Below are 14,480 nucleotides of genomic sequence, written 5' to 3'. Positions count from 1 at the left end.
TATTATCTATTGTGAGTATTTTATATTGTGTTTAACTATATGTAGTGTGGTGTTGTGTATCCTAAGTTCTGTGATGTTGTCCTTACCTCTGCACAAATGAAGTTCCTCACAGAAAATAAAGTGAATTGAACTTGAGCTATTACGTTCATGTTTGACAGGACCGATTGTGTGTGTGCACGTGGTTTAGGCAATGACTTCAGATGGTTCAGTTTGTCCTGTAATGGTTGTTTCTTTATTCTTTGACAAGTTAGAAGGATTTATCTATTACACTGGCTAGTTGTGAATTCCTGTTAATTATACATCTTAACTAAAGCATTTAACTAGTATCGCTGATGTGGCTGATGACATCACAGTCATCTTTTCTGTGTGTTATACACATTAAGCCCAAATTTCATCTGCCTTCATCTTTTGATTTGCAGCTATGCTGAAGTCCGTGCAGAGAGACGGCGAGAACTGGGCCTCAAGGAAACTTCACCTGAGATCCTGACTCCACCAGTCCTAAAGGTAGCAAGAACTGCCAAATCTGTTTGCTGAAGGTAGCAATTACCATCAAAGTTATCGATCTCCTGAACCAGTTACTATAATGACCAGAATTCTTTCAGTCATAAGAGCAAAAATGGGAGGAAGGCACGGGCTGATCTTTACCTCCTTACACCATTCAATGGTGAGGCTAAACCTCAGTCATGTCTCTTGGTAGCGTAGTAGTTAGCATAACACGTTACAATGCCAGTGACCGAGGTTCAATCCCAGCCACTGTCTACAAGGAGTCTGCATGTTCTTTCCATTACTGCTTGGATTTCGTTAGGGTGCTCTGTTTTCCTTCCACATTCCAAAGACATACGGTTTGGGTGAGTAAGTTGTGAGCATGATACATTGGCACCAGAAACATACAGTCTGCCCCCAGCACATCCTCGGACTGTATTGGTCATTGACACAACTAGTACGTATCACTGTATGTTTTGATACACATGACAAATAAAGCTAATTCTAGACTCACCCACTGTAGGAAATATCCTGTCTGTGTCCACTCTATCCAGGCCTTTCAATATTTGATAGGTTTCAATGAGATCTCCCCTCATTTTACTAAACCGAGTACAGGCCCGGAGACATCAAATGCTCCTTGTATATTAATGCTTTCATTCCCGGCATCATTCTCACAGACCTCCTCTGGATTGTCTCCAGTGCCAGCACATCCTTTCTTAGATAAGACACAGTGGTCTTCAAACTTCAAAGCGACACGTTTTATAGACAGGTGACTTTCCGGTGCAGATCTCCAGTTTAGCCGTGAATGGTCAGACACAATGGCTGTCTTATCTGCGTACCATTTATTCAAGTGCCTCTCTGTCTACTGCAAATAACCTTGTGTTCTTACAGAAGTGGAAGTCCACAAGGTTAGTTTGCAAGCCATAGCTTATTGAGCTATAGAATCAGAGAACCAATGAAGGATAGCTCTCCGGGGCAGCCTGGTAGTGTGGCCACGAGTGGAATGCTTTACAGTACCAGCTGTAATCGTGGTTTCTTTTCGCGCCTTGTGGTGCGTCAGGCAGCATTTTGGCCACTGCCGTAGCATTTGTCTGTTTCTTCGGAGCCCAGGCTGCTAGCTCAACGCTCAGCTCAGCACAATGGAAAGTGTGCAAGGAACCAGCCAGATTCGGCATCATTTGCCTCGAAGTCCGCTGCTGGTGTCACTACACCACAGGCCGGCACCAGCTGTGAGATCGGGGTTCAATTCCAACCACTGCCTGGAAGGAGTTTGTATGTTCTCCCCGTGACCACGTGGGTTTCCCTCCGGGTGCTCCGGTTCCTTCCCACAGTCCAAAGACGTACAGGTTAGGGTTAGTGAGTTGTGGGCATGCTGTGATGGCACCGGAAGTGTAGCGGGCTATCCCCGGCGTGTCTTCAGACTGTGTTGGTCACTGATGCAAACAACACATTTCACTGTATGTTTCAGTGTACATGTGACAAATAAAGCTCATCTAATCTTGGTTGGCCCCCATTTTATCCCTGCAAAGCACCTCGAAAAAGTTTCCCAAATTCGATATGTTCATTGAACACGTGTTTCTGTAATCTTCTCAGTGTTGTGACTGTCACCTCTCCGGCATGTTACAGATTCAGGACTGCCACATGGAGAGCAGGCAGTGTGAGTGTGTCCAGGACGTTTCCACCGAGAAGCTCAGTAGCAGTCGACCATGCTCAGTGTCATCTCCAAGCTCCTTCAAGTCCTCTCGCGATGCATTGTCTGACACTCCCTGTAAGTGAAAAATTACCGGATTTATCTACAGTATGTTTGTCCTCATTTGGTTTCCATTAAGGTGGGCTGAATCAGAATCAGGTCTATCGTTAACGTACGTTCGTCATGAAATTGTGCTGAGGAGGTGTCCTGGCGAAGGGTCTCAGCCTGTTTATGCCTCCCCATATATGCTGTCAGACTTGCTGAGTTCCTCCATCATTTAGTGTGTGTTGCTCAAGATTTCAGCATCTGCAGAATCTCTTATGTAGAAGGCCATAAGACATTGGAACAGAATTAAGCCATTCAGCCCATTGAATCAGCATCATCATTTGATCATGACTGACCCATCTCATTCTCAACCCCATTCTCCTGCCTTCTTCCCATAACCTTTCATGCCCTGACCTATTAAGGATCTATCAACCTCCACCTTAACTACATCCAATGACCTGGTCTCCAAAGCTGCTTGTGACAATGATTTCCACAGATTCACCACTCTCTGTCTAAAGAAACTCCACCTCATCTCCGTTTTAAATGGACTTTCCTCAATTCTGAGATTTTGTCTTCTAGTCCTAGTCTCCCCCACTATAGGAAACATCTTCTCCATATCCACTCTATCGAGAACTCTGTCACTCTGTCAGCAATACATAAAAATGCTATAAGGTACTAGAAAAAGATAGTTACATAAATAAATAGCACAAAAGAGGAATAGCAAGGTCGGGTTCATTAAACATCCAGAAATACGATAGCTGTGAAGAACAAGCTGTCTCTAAATCATTCAGTGTGAGTCTTCAGTCTTCTGCACCTCCTTTCTGATGGTAGTAATGAGAAGTGGGCATGTCCTGCATAGTGAGGTCCTTAATGGTGTGTGCCGACTTCTTAAGGCATCTCCTTTTGAAGATGTTCTTGATGGTGTGGAGGCTTGTGCCAGTGATGGAGCTGGCTGGGTCTAGAACCTTCTGCAGCATCCTCCGATCCCGCGCTTTGGAGACTCCACACCAGACAATGATGCGACCCGCCAGAACGCTCTTGATGCACCATCAATAACTCACTCTGAGACGTAGGAAGCGAGATATCGGCTTTTATTGACTGGAAGAATGAACAACACTACATCCTGGAGAATGAGGCCGGGCATCAGGCCTCAATCGCCTTTATACAGGAGTCTGTGGGAGGAGCCACAGGAGCAGTCAGCAGGGGTCTGTGGGAGGAGCCACAGGAGCAGTCCAGACAGGTATATCTAGTTCACCACAGCTCTCCATGGTACTTCTGTGGAAATTTGGTTGCATACCAAATCTCAAAGACCTAGAGCCATTGGTGTGCCTCCTCTGTGATTGCACCAATGAGTAGGACCCAGGATAGATTGTCCGAGAGGGTGCCAGAGAACGGTGGCTTTGTGTGTCACTCCCAAGAGAATCATCATGTATTTTTGTTCAGAACTACTACAGTTAAAATCTTCAGCCGCTAACTGTAAAACAGAGAAGAAATAGAGAGGCACGGGTATTTTCAGACAAACTAAAGCAACGTGCATCCTAAATGTCTCCTTTAGGCCTGGCTACAGTGATGAAAGAAAAACGGAGGCTATGTAGGAGGGAAGAGTTAGATTGATCCTAGAGTAAGTTAAAAGGTTGGCAAAACATCATGGGCTGATAGGCCTGTACTGTGCTGAACTGTTCAAGGTTCTAAAATCTAATTATAGCATTATATATAAGCCTCAACCTGCAGACTCACTTTGAAAGACTCTCCAACTCATGATCTCAGTATTATTTATGCATTTATTATTATCATCATTTTATTTGCACAGTTTGCCTTTTGTACCTTCGTTGTTTGTCGCTCTCCGTGTGTAGTTTTGCGTTGATTCTATTCTATTCCTTTGTTTTCCTGTGAATGCCTGCAAGAAAATGAATTGCAGGGTTGTATGTGGTGACATATACATACTTCAATAATAAATTTACTTTGGTCTTTGAACTACTGTATACAGTAGCATCTGCACATTGCAGTCTGATTCTTGACCCTAGCACACTCAGTTATTCCATTATTGTCACTTAAGCATTTTTTCTGTATTACCTCAAACTGCACAATAATTTTTGCGCATTCTTTCGTTTTGTATTCTTGTATTCGTCGTCATATCTGTTATTACCACTTGTCTTGTGTACTCTGTGAGCTTCAGACGAGCAAGGAATTTCATTGCACCCTGGTGTATATGACAATAAATTAATCAGTAAGCTGGTTAGTGGTAATGACCTTTGGAAACAGTACAGTGAGCTGACACTCTCTGGTTACACATTAAACCCCAGTGACCAGGGATGAATTTCCATACATAGCAAAATGCCTGTCACATTCCCTTCGTGAAAAAAAATCATTGAAATTTGTGAAGAAAATGGTGGCATATCTGGATTTTTAAAAATTATTTATAGGGTCATAGAGCTCTACAGCACAGTACCAGGCCCTTCAGCCCATCTAGTCCATGCCAAATTGCTATTCTGCCTAGTAGTGCCTGCACCATAGCCCTCCGTACCCCTCTGATCCACGTACTTATCCAAACTTCACTGAAACATTGAAGTCCACCACTTCATTCCACACTCTCACCACTTTCTGAGTGAAGACATTCTCCTTCAGGTTCCCCTTAAAACTTTCACCTTTCACCCTTAACCTATGACCTCTAGTTGTAGTTTCACCCAACCTCAGAGGAAAAAACCTGCTTATATTTATCCAATCTAAACCCCACATAATTTTGTATGCCTGTATCAAATCTCCCCTCATTCTCCTACACTCCAGGGCATAAAGTCCTAACCAATTCAACCTTTCCCTATAACTCAGGTCCTCATGTCCCAACAGCATCCTTGTTTATTTTCTCTGTGATCCTTCAATCTAAGTAATATCGTTCCTGTAGGTAGGCCAGCAGAAAATGAGCACACTACTACAAATCAGGCCTCGCCAATGCCTTGTGTAACTTCAACATATCATCTCAATTTTGAAACATGTCTGAAATCAATCTCTGCTGGTAAATATTTTAAGCCTGAGAGAACATCGGAATGTAGTTGATGGAGTGAATGTTTCCCATTTTTCAGCAACAGCATCTAAGGTACGTACTGAAGCAAGCACGCCATCGAGGCGATCGGTGACCGCTAGTTTACAGGACAAGCTTGCGCAGAGGTCACAGCCAATCAGCACTCAGGTGAGACTTTGCATCATTTTCACTTTCAACAGGATTGGTCAACGCCTGCCTCAGATACCACACAGGTGTAATGAAAATTATTGTTAAAATTCATTCTTTGTTCTTTCCTGGTTCAGCTCAGGTCACTCGCAAACAAAGGGAGGCCCTGCCCACATCTCAAAGGCCACAAGAAATCACTTTATTAGAACTAGCATAAATGTAATACAGAGAGAAAACAACAAATTATTACTGATGTAGGGGTACAGAAAATAACATAATACTTATCATCCACTTAATAAACTGATCTCTGAAATGTTGCAGATCCCACAGCCCTTCATGCAACCTTTTCTCTCTATTTCCAATACCTTCACCATTTGTGACGATTCTGCCTTGTTATACCCTTTAAAGTTCCTTCAAAATTACAACATAATTATCAGCCCATTAGTAGTATCAGCTGCTCCCTCTCATCTCTCACAACCTTCGGCCTAGGCACGTAACCTAGAAAAACGGAGACAACCGGTTTGTAAGGAAGAAAACATTATTCACCAGCATCTCATGTTAATGATGTGTATTCAGCTAAAGACAATACATTGACCAATAAGTAGGAAAACGGGCCATTACTACATTACAAACTGACACCATTTAGCCTTTAAACTTCCATTTTATATTGGTATCCACCATTGGTGCTGCCCTCTGGTGTTTGATCAGTGGAATGACAAGTTAGATTGCACTCGTGTTTGTGTTCATCTGCAGACTGCCAGGAACTGCATATTACAGGGACCTGGGCTATATATATTTCTTTTGGGTAGTGACTATATGTTTGCTTGCTATCTTGAATGTGTGTGCGCCTTGAGGTATATTGTGCTGAGTATGTTTTGCACCTTGGCCTCGAAGGAAAGCTGCTTCATTCAGCTGTATTCGTGTATGGTTGAATGATAATTAAAGATGAACTTGGACTCGAAAAGGGATGAATCACATTTTGCTCTCTCCTTACATCAGGGCAGTTCAAAATCAACTTTGAATCTCAGGGTGCTTTAGTCCACAACAGAAAAGACCCTTTTGATTAGATCAGTCAGTTGCATCTTCTAGCATGATTTTACTTTCATATTACTCTCGGTGGAAATATCTATCCGCTCAAGAAAAAAAGAGCCTTCTTCAAAAGTAAAGAATAATAGCCTCCTTTCTTAGAATGTCTTTCAGCAAGGGAACCTATCCAAAGGTGCTCATTATGTTCACAAAGTTTTCTGAACACTGCTGCATTTAAAGAAATCTCATGCAGAGACCGGCAAGACTGAATGCCCTTGACAGTATTAGCTATCGTTTAAAAGATAGCCAAATGCACCATCTAATTGGGAAATGATTAAAAAGATTGCCAGAGGCAGGTTTGATGAAATTTGAATGAAGCACAAGCACGATGAGAATGAGTATTCTTCTGCCTTGTAATCTCCATGATTAGAATGAGCTATAGTGCTTAAATTTTCATTATTAACCACAAGAAAACTGCTCCAGGCCATGCCCTTTCCTCATTGCTGCAGTCAGGAATGAGGTACAGGAGACTTGAGGCCCGCACCATCAGGTCCAGGAACAGTAATCACCTTTCATCCATCAGGCTGGATAACTTGTCTCACCACAATTCTGAACTATTCCACAACCTATGCATTCCAAAGACTCTACAACTCATGTTCTCAATATTATTTATATTTATTTAATAATTCTATAGTTTACTTTCTTATGCAAATTGGTTGTTTTCAGTCTCTGCTTTTCAGTGTCTCTATTGTATTTCTTTGTCCTACTGTGAATGCCTGCAAGAAAATCAATCACAGAATAATATATGCTGGCATATACTGTGCATACAGTACTTTGATAATAAACTTACTTTGAGCTTTGAAGATGTCCCCTGATTAAAACACTGTTAGTACTTTTACTGGAGGCTGTCTGTCTTCAGTCATGGGTGCTTTGATTATGGACTCTGGTTTGTTTTCTCAGGTTTTGATGACAGAGACACCACTGACCGAAGCACATCATCTGCAGTCCGTGCCTCCACCCACCGTCTCCACTCAACAGCCTTCTGTGGTACAAATTTACTTATTTAGAGAAACTGCACGGTGATGGGCCCTTTCAGCCCAGCCCATCCAATTCCATCTGATTAACCTACTAACCCGTACGTCTTTGGGGGCAGCCTGCACACATCTCCATGCTTCCAGCACCAACAGAGCATGCTGCAACTTACTAACCCTAACCTGTACGTCTTTGGAAAGTGGGGGAACCTGGAGCACCCAGAGGAAATCCTTGCAGTCACAGGGAAAATATACAAACTCCTTACAGACAGTGGCAGGAATTGAACACTGGTCACTGGCATAGTAATAGAGTTATGCTAACTGCTACACTACGATGACCCTCCACAGTGTGGCTGTAACTACAATCACAAAGTGACGAGTCTTTGAGCAGCTGGACTGAATCCAGTGAAATAGAGAATTTATTGATTTACTCAATAAAATTCAGCAATGTCAGTCGAACCTTAATCTCTACCACAAGCTCTAATTCCAACTCCCAGCTTCATTAGAGTTAATATAATGATACCACTTACCTTAATTGATGATTGAAAACACTTAATTATTACAAGGGCCTTGAATGTGGTGTGCAATTTTATGTGTTTATTTTTTGAGACCTGATGTCACCAGCCACTTTATTAAGTACAACTGTACACCTGCTTGTTATTGCAAGTATCTAATCAGCCAATCACTTGGCAGCAACTTGGATATCACTTGGATAAAATCCAATATCCAATGTCCAATCACTTGGATAAAAGCATGCAGACATGGTGAAGAGGTTCAGACCAAACATCAGAATGGGGGAAGAAATGTGATCTAAGTGACTTTGACCATGGAGGATTATTGGTGCCAGACAGAGAGGTTTGAGTATTCCAGAAACTGCTGATCTTCTGAGATTTTCACACGCAACAATCTCTAGAGTTTACAGAGAATGATGCAAAAAAAAATACAAAAACAAAAAAAAAAATCCAGAGAGCAGCTGTTCTGTGATGAAAACACCTTGTTAATGAGAGAGGTCAGGGGAGAATAGCCAGACTGGCCCAAGCTGATTGAAAGGCGACAGCAACTCAAATAACCACATGTTACAACTGTATCTCCGAATGCACAACACGTTGAACATTGAAATGGATGAGCTACAGCAGCAGAAGACCATGAACACGCAACTCGGTGGCCACTTTGTCATCTATCTCCAATCTCTAACCATATGAGTTTCTGCAAATGCTGGAAAACTTGAGCAACACACAGAGAAAATATTGAAAGAACTCAGAAAGCCAAGCAACATCAGTGGAGAGGAATAAACAGTCGATATTTCCGACTGAGACCCTTCATCAGAACTGGTTTGTTCTGATGACCAGTCCGAATTTTTATTTATTTATTCATTTTCGGGATGTGGGCATCGCCAGCTAAGCCAGCATTTATTTCCCATCCCTAGTTGCCCTTGAGAAGCTGCCTTCTTGAACCTCTGCAGTTGCTAATGAAGGAACTTGGCCCAAAGCAATGACTGTTTATTTCCCTCCACAGATGCTCCTTGGCTTGCTAAGTTCCTCCAGTATTTTTGTGTGTGTTGCTCAGTTCTAACTGTCCCTGAGGTGCTGAAACATTTTGGAATATCTGTAATAGTTCTGATGAAATTACACCCATACCACCCACCCTGCTCAAGGACTGTTTGTCCCACTCCCATCAGGGAGGAAGATACATCACCAGGACCACCAGACTCATAGAACCATAGAATATCACAACACAGAAACAGGCCTTTTGGCCCTTCTTGGATGTGTCGAACCATTTTTCTGCCGAGTCCCACTGACCTGCACCTGGACCATATCCCTCCATACACCTCTCATCCATCTAGCTGTCCAAGTTTTTCTTAAATGTTAAAAGTGAGCCTGCATTCACCACTTCATTTGGCAGCTCATTCCATACTCCCACCACTCTCTGTGTGAAGAAGCCCCCCCCCCAATGTTCCCTTTAAACTTTTCCCCCTTCACCCTTAACCCATGTCCTCTGGTTTTTTTCTCCCCTAACTTCAGTGGCAAAAACCTACTTGCATTCACTCTGTCTATACCCATCATAATTGTACACCTCTATCAAATCTCCCCTCATTTTTCTACGCTCCAGGGAATAAAGTCCTAACGTATTCAACCTTTCTCTGTAACTCAGTTTCTCAAGTCCCGGCAACATCCTAGTAAACCTTCTCTGCACTCTTTCAACCTTATTAATATCCTTCCTGTAATTCGGTCACCAAATCTGCGCACAATACTCCAAATTCGCCCTCACCAATGTCTTATACATCATTACATTCCAACTCTTATACTCAATACTTTGATTTATAAAGGCCAATGAACCAAAAGCTCTCTTTACTACCCTATCTACCTGTGATGCCACTTTTAGGGAATAAATAGACATTTCTCTGAAGCTGTTAAGCTGATCAACACCTCCACACATGAACCACCCCAGTAGACCAACATCAGCACTACATACCCGGCACCTTACAGTTACTTGTACCTTGTGTTCATTAGGATTGTTTTTATATTTATATTTAATTTTTTTTATTGTGTTTTTAAGCTTATTTTGTTTCTTGTTCTGCATCAGATCCAGAGTAACAATCATTTCATTCTCCTTTACACTCATGTATTGAAGAATGACGATAAACAATCTCTAATCTTTGATCTTGAACCTCCAGTTTGAGTAGCCATGACAAGATTTTGACCCAGAGATAAAGGTCGCACAATGATATATCTCCAGGTCTTGGTAATTTGACGCCTGCAAGGCAACCAGCAAAGGGTGATCTTCCTGACCATCATCTTCCCTCTTCCTGGTGATAAAGGGTGGAGTTTCAGAGCAACGTGCACAAAATGCTTGAGGAACTCAGCAAGTCAGGCAGCATCTCTGGAAATGAATAGATAGTCAACATTTTGAGCTGAGACCCTTCTTTGGAACATAGTTTCAGGGTGCTGTCAGAATAGCCAGGCAAGTAATGGAGTGTTTGTTTGCAAATGGTTCATATTGTACTCACCGTGTATTGGTAATGGAGGAGTTAAAACTGGAAGTGGTATTGGTATTGAGGTCACCCGGCCAGTGACACTGCCCAGAACTTGGCAGTGGCAAACCATTTCCGTAGAAAAATCAGCCAAGAGCAATCACAGTCATGGAAAGACCATGATCACCCATGTCATATGACACGGCATATAAGAAACGAACAAATGTTTGATATTGGTTTATTATTGTCACATGCACCAAGATGCAATGAAAAGCTCGTCTTGCATACCGATTATACAGATTACATCATCGCACAGTGCATTGAGGTAGAATAAGGTAAAACAATAACAATGCAGAATAAAGTGTAAAAGTTATCATAAAAGTGCAGAACAGGTAAATAATTAAGTGCAAGATCATAACGAGGTAGACTGTGAGGCCAAGAGTGCATCTTATTGTAATACTTAGACTGGAGGATGAGTGTCAACCAGATGGGCAGTTTTGACCTGAATGGTGTTGAGATTCCTGAGAATTGTTGAAATTCTTGAAGTAGAGAGCATTCTTACACATTCCGAACTTGTATCTCATGGATGCTGGGAAGGCTTTGTAGTGTGCAGAGGTGAATTACTTCCTCTATCGTACCCAGTATCTGAACTGCTCTTGGAGCAACAGTTTTTCTTGCGGCCATTACAGATGGGTTTTGTGAATTGCGGCCATCATAAGATATTCATGGTGGGGATACAGCAATGACAAAGCCACTGAAAGTCAGAGACAAGGCCCTTGTGCACAAAAATCTCGGCTGAACCTTCAATACATTTCTGAAGTGGCATGCGTCAGATGAGATGAGGCCTTGCCTGCCATCTCAGTTGGTTGCCATGGTAGCATAATAGTTAGCTCAGGGCGTCGGAGTTCAGTGTTCATTTCAGACGTCATCTCTAAGGAGTCTGTATATCCTCCCTGTGGAATGTGTGGGTTTTCTCCTGGTCCCCCAGTTTCCTTCCACAGTCCAAAGTTGACTGGTTAGTAGTCTGATTGGTCATTGTAAATTGACCCATGATTAGGCTAGGGTTAATCAAAGATTGCTGGGTGCTGGAAGGACCTATTCCATGTTATTTATCAAAATGAATAAATCTCAGATGATCATACAGTAAATGATCCACTATTATGAGAGAGTAGAGAGCCATGTTCACCCCTGTTACCCCTCCTATCTCCACCTTCAGGAAAACCTCACCACAGAAAATGTGCAAGACATGAATGAGAAAGAGACAGACAGTGAACGCGAGTGTGATGACAGAATGAGAGAGACAGACAGTGACAGAGAGAGAGAAAAATGAGACAGAGTGGGGAGAAAAAAGGTCTGACATCTGGAGACAGAGATACAGTTGAAGTTTGTTGTCATCTGACTGTACAACCAAACTAAACAACCTTCCTCTGGACCAGGGTGCACACACACACAACATATGTCACACACAGCACATAAACCAAAATATTACCATAAATAAGTTAATAAAATATAATTCAAAATGCGTGTAGCGCAGGTAAACAGTAAAAAGCACGCTGACCTAGTGACGGTTTCTCAGTGGTGGCAGGTTACTCATTAGTCTCACAGCCTGAGGTAAGTAGCTGTTTCTCAGTCTGGCCGTCCTAGTCCTGATGCTCCTGTACCTCCTTCCTGACAGTAGTGGGTCAAAGAGACTGTGAGATGGGTGGTAGGGATCCTCAGCAATGCTTTGGCCCCTCCATCTGCAACGCTCCCGGTAAATGGCACAAATAGGGGAAAGGAAACCCTGGTGATCTCCTCAGTGGTTTTTACTATCCTTTGTAAGATCTTGCAGTCGGAAGCCTTGCATCCTCCGTAACACACAATGATGCAGCCAGACAGGATGTTCTTGATGTGCTCCTGTAGAAAGTTGTTACAAAGGGGGTATGGGGGACCTTGCATGCCTCTGTTACGTATCCCGTAACTGGATCACTTACCAGCAAAGATAGAGAGGTCCACTGAAGTCTGATGGTACCATTTTTGAACGTTTTTATTTATAAAGGGGCACAAAAGGAAGGTTAATACAAACATTCAGATACCATAAGTCGTCAATACTCAATCTAAAGTGCAGGTATAGTAATGATCAATCAGAAATAAGCTCTATCGTTGTCTAAGGGATAATATCTTGTCCATTTGGAAAAATATAACAGTCATTCAAAAGTCGGCAGGCTTCAGCCTTTTGGGAACCGCTGAGTTTCCCGTGTTGGAGAGAGAGAGAGAGAGAGATTGGTGAGAAAAGGAACACTTGCCCAGGTCCTTACGAAGCAAAGCTGTGGAATCAGGAGAGCAGGCTTTCCTGTTGTTAGTTAAAAGCGATTGTCCGTGATTCCAGCCACAGACTCCCGATTCGGAATCTAACGCACGTGGTTTCCTTCAAGATGGCTTCCCGCTACGACTGGATCGCTATCGTGTCTCCTTGGTGCGTCTAAAGGGGTCGTCCCCCCCAGACCCTCCTTTATACTCCCTCACGGGATCGCAGGTGTCAATCTCTCTCTCAACCAGCCCACTTTGCCCGAGGGCTTTACACGTGGTCTTCATGAGACAATAGCCAGGGTCGCTTTATTCTGATTCCCGGGGGAACGTGGTCTTCAGCACGTCTCCCTCTCTCTCCCATTTCCTGTGGCTGTTCAGCACGTCTCTCTCTCTCTTGGGTCATTGACCCCCCCCCCCCCCTTCACTAGGGCTCTTGCGATTCTCGCAAAGGAGGGGGCTGGTATCATAACACCTCCGTCTCCTCAGAAAGTGTGGATATTTCTTGACTGGTGGGGAGATGTTGCGGGTCCAAGTTATATCATCCATTATGTGCACACCAAGGAACTTTGTGCTCTTCACTCTCTCCACAGCAGAGCCATTGATGTGCAATGGAGAATTGTCAGCCTGTGCCTTCTGGAAGTCCTCAATCATCTTTTTTGTCTTGTCCACATTAAACTCGTGTTGTTGTTCTCATGCCATTTGACAAATCTCTCTCCCTCCTCTCTGTACGCCAACTCATCTCTGTTACTGATGAGGCCAACCACTGTTGTATCATCAGTGAACTTGACGATGCAGTTGAGCTGAATATGGTAGTGAAGGTGTGAGACAGCAGTGTGAACAGCATCAGGCTGAGCACATGGCCCTGGGGGGCACCACAGCTCACTGTGACGAAGCTTGAGATGCTGCTGCTAATGCAGACTGACTGCGGTCTGTCCGTCAAGAAGTCCAAGATCCAGATACAAAGAAGGGTATGGAGTCCCATTGAGGACAGTTTATTCACAAGCCTGTGAGGGACGATTGTGTTAAACACCGACCTGAAGTTGATGAAACATAGAAACATAGAAAATCGGTGCAGGAGTAGGCCATTCAGCCCTTCGAGCCTGCACTGCCATTCAGTATGATCATGGCTGATCATCCAACTCAGAACCCTGTACCTGCCTTCTCTCCATACCTCCTGATCCCTTTAGCCACAAGGGCCATATCTAACTCCCTCTTAAATAAAGCCAATGAACTGGCCTCAACTGTTTCCTGTGGCAGAGAATTCCACAGATTCACCACTCTCTGTGTGAAGAAGTTTCTCCTCATCTCGGTCCTAAAAGGCTTCTCCTTTATCCTTAAACTGTGACCCCTCGTTCTGGACTTACCCAACATCGGGAACAATCTTCCTGCATCTAGCCTGTCCAATCCCTTTAGAATTTTATACATTTCAATAAGATCCCCCCTCAGTCTTCTAAATTCCAGTGAGTATAAGCCTAGTCGATCCAGTCTTTCTTCATATAAAAGTCCTGCCATCCCAGGAATCAATCTGGTGAACCTTCTTTGTACTCCCTCTATGGCAAGAATGTATTTCCTCAGATTATGGGACCAAAACTGCACACAATACTCCAGGTGTGGTCTCACCAAGGCCTTGTACAACTGCAGTAGAACCTCCCTGCTCCTGTACTCAAATCCTCTTGCTATGAATGCCAACATACCATTCGCCTTTTTCACTGCTGTACCTGCACACCCAGGTCTCATTGCACCTCCCCTTTTCTGAATCGGCCACCGTTCAGATAATAATCG

At 43.3% G+C, this 14,480-nt stretch overlaps 1 protein-coding gene across 1 annotated transcript in view; it reads left to right on the top strand.

Annotated features, from left to right (window-relative positions):
* LOC140734175 (circadian locomoter output cycles protein kaput-like) overlaps positions 1–14,480 on the top strand; it is a 139,908-nt gene that overhangs the window by 98,765 nt on the left and 26,663 nt on the right. Inside the window, exons 12-15 of the mRNA XM_073057816.1 lie at positions 420–504; positions 2,110–2,251; positions 5,296–5,402; positions 7,368–7,454. Of these exons, the coding sequence (XP_072913917.1) occupies positions 420–504; positions 2,110–2,251; positions 5,296–5,402; positions 7,368–7,454 (421 nt within the window). The remainder of the gene's footprint in view (positions 1–419; positions 505–2,109; positions 2,252–5,295; positions 5,403–7,367; positions 7,455–14,480) is intronic.

The sequence above is a fragment of the Hemitrygon akajei genome, chromosome 10 (genome assembly GCF_048418815.1).
Source record: "Hemitrygon akajei chromosome 10, sHemAka1.3, whole genome shotgun sequence".
In the NCBI taxonomy this organism is placed as follows: domain Eukaryota; kingdom Metazoa; phylum Chordata; class Chondrichthyes; order Myliobatiformes; family Dasyatidae; genus Hemitrygon; species Hemitrygon akajei.
Note: the sequence above shows the minus strand (reverse complement) of the source record. Positions and strands in the feature narration are given on the sequence as shown.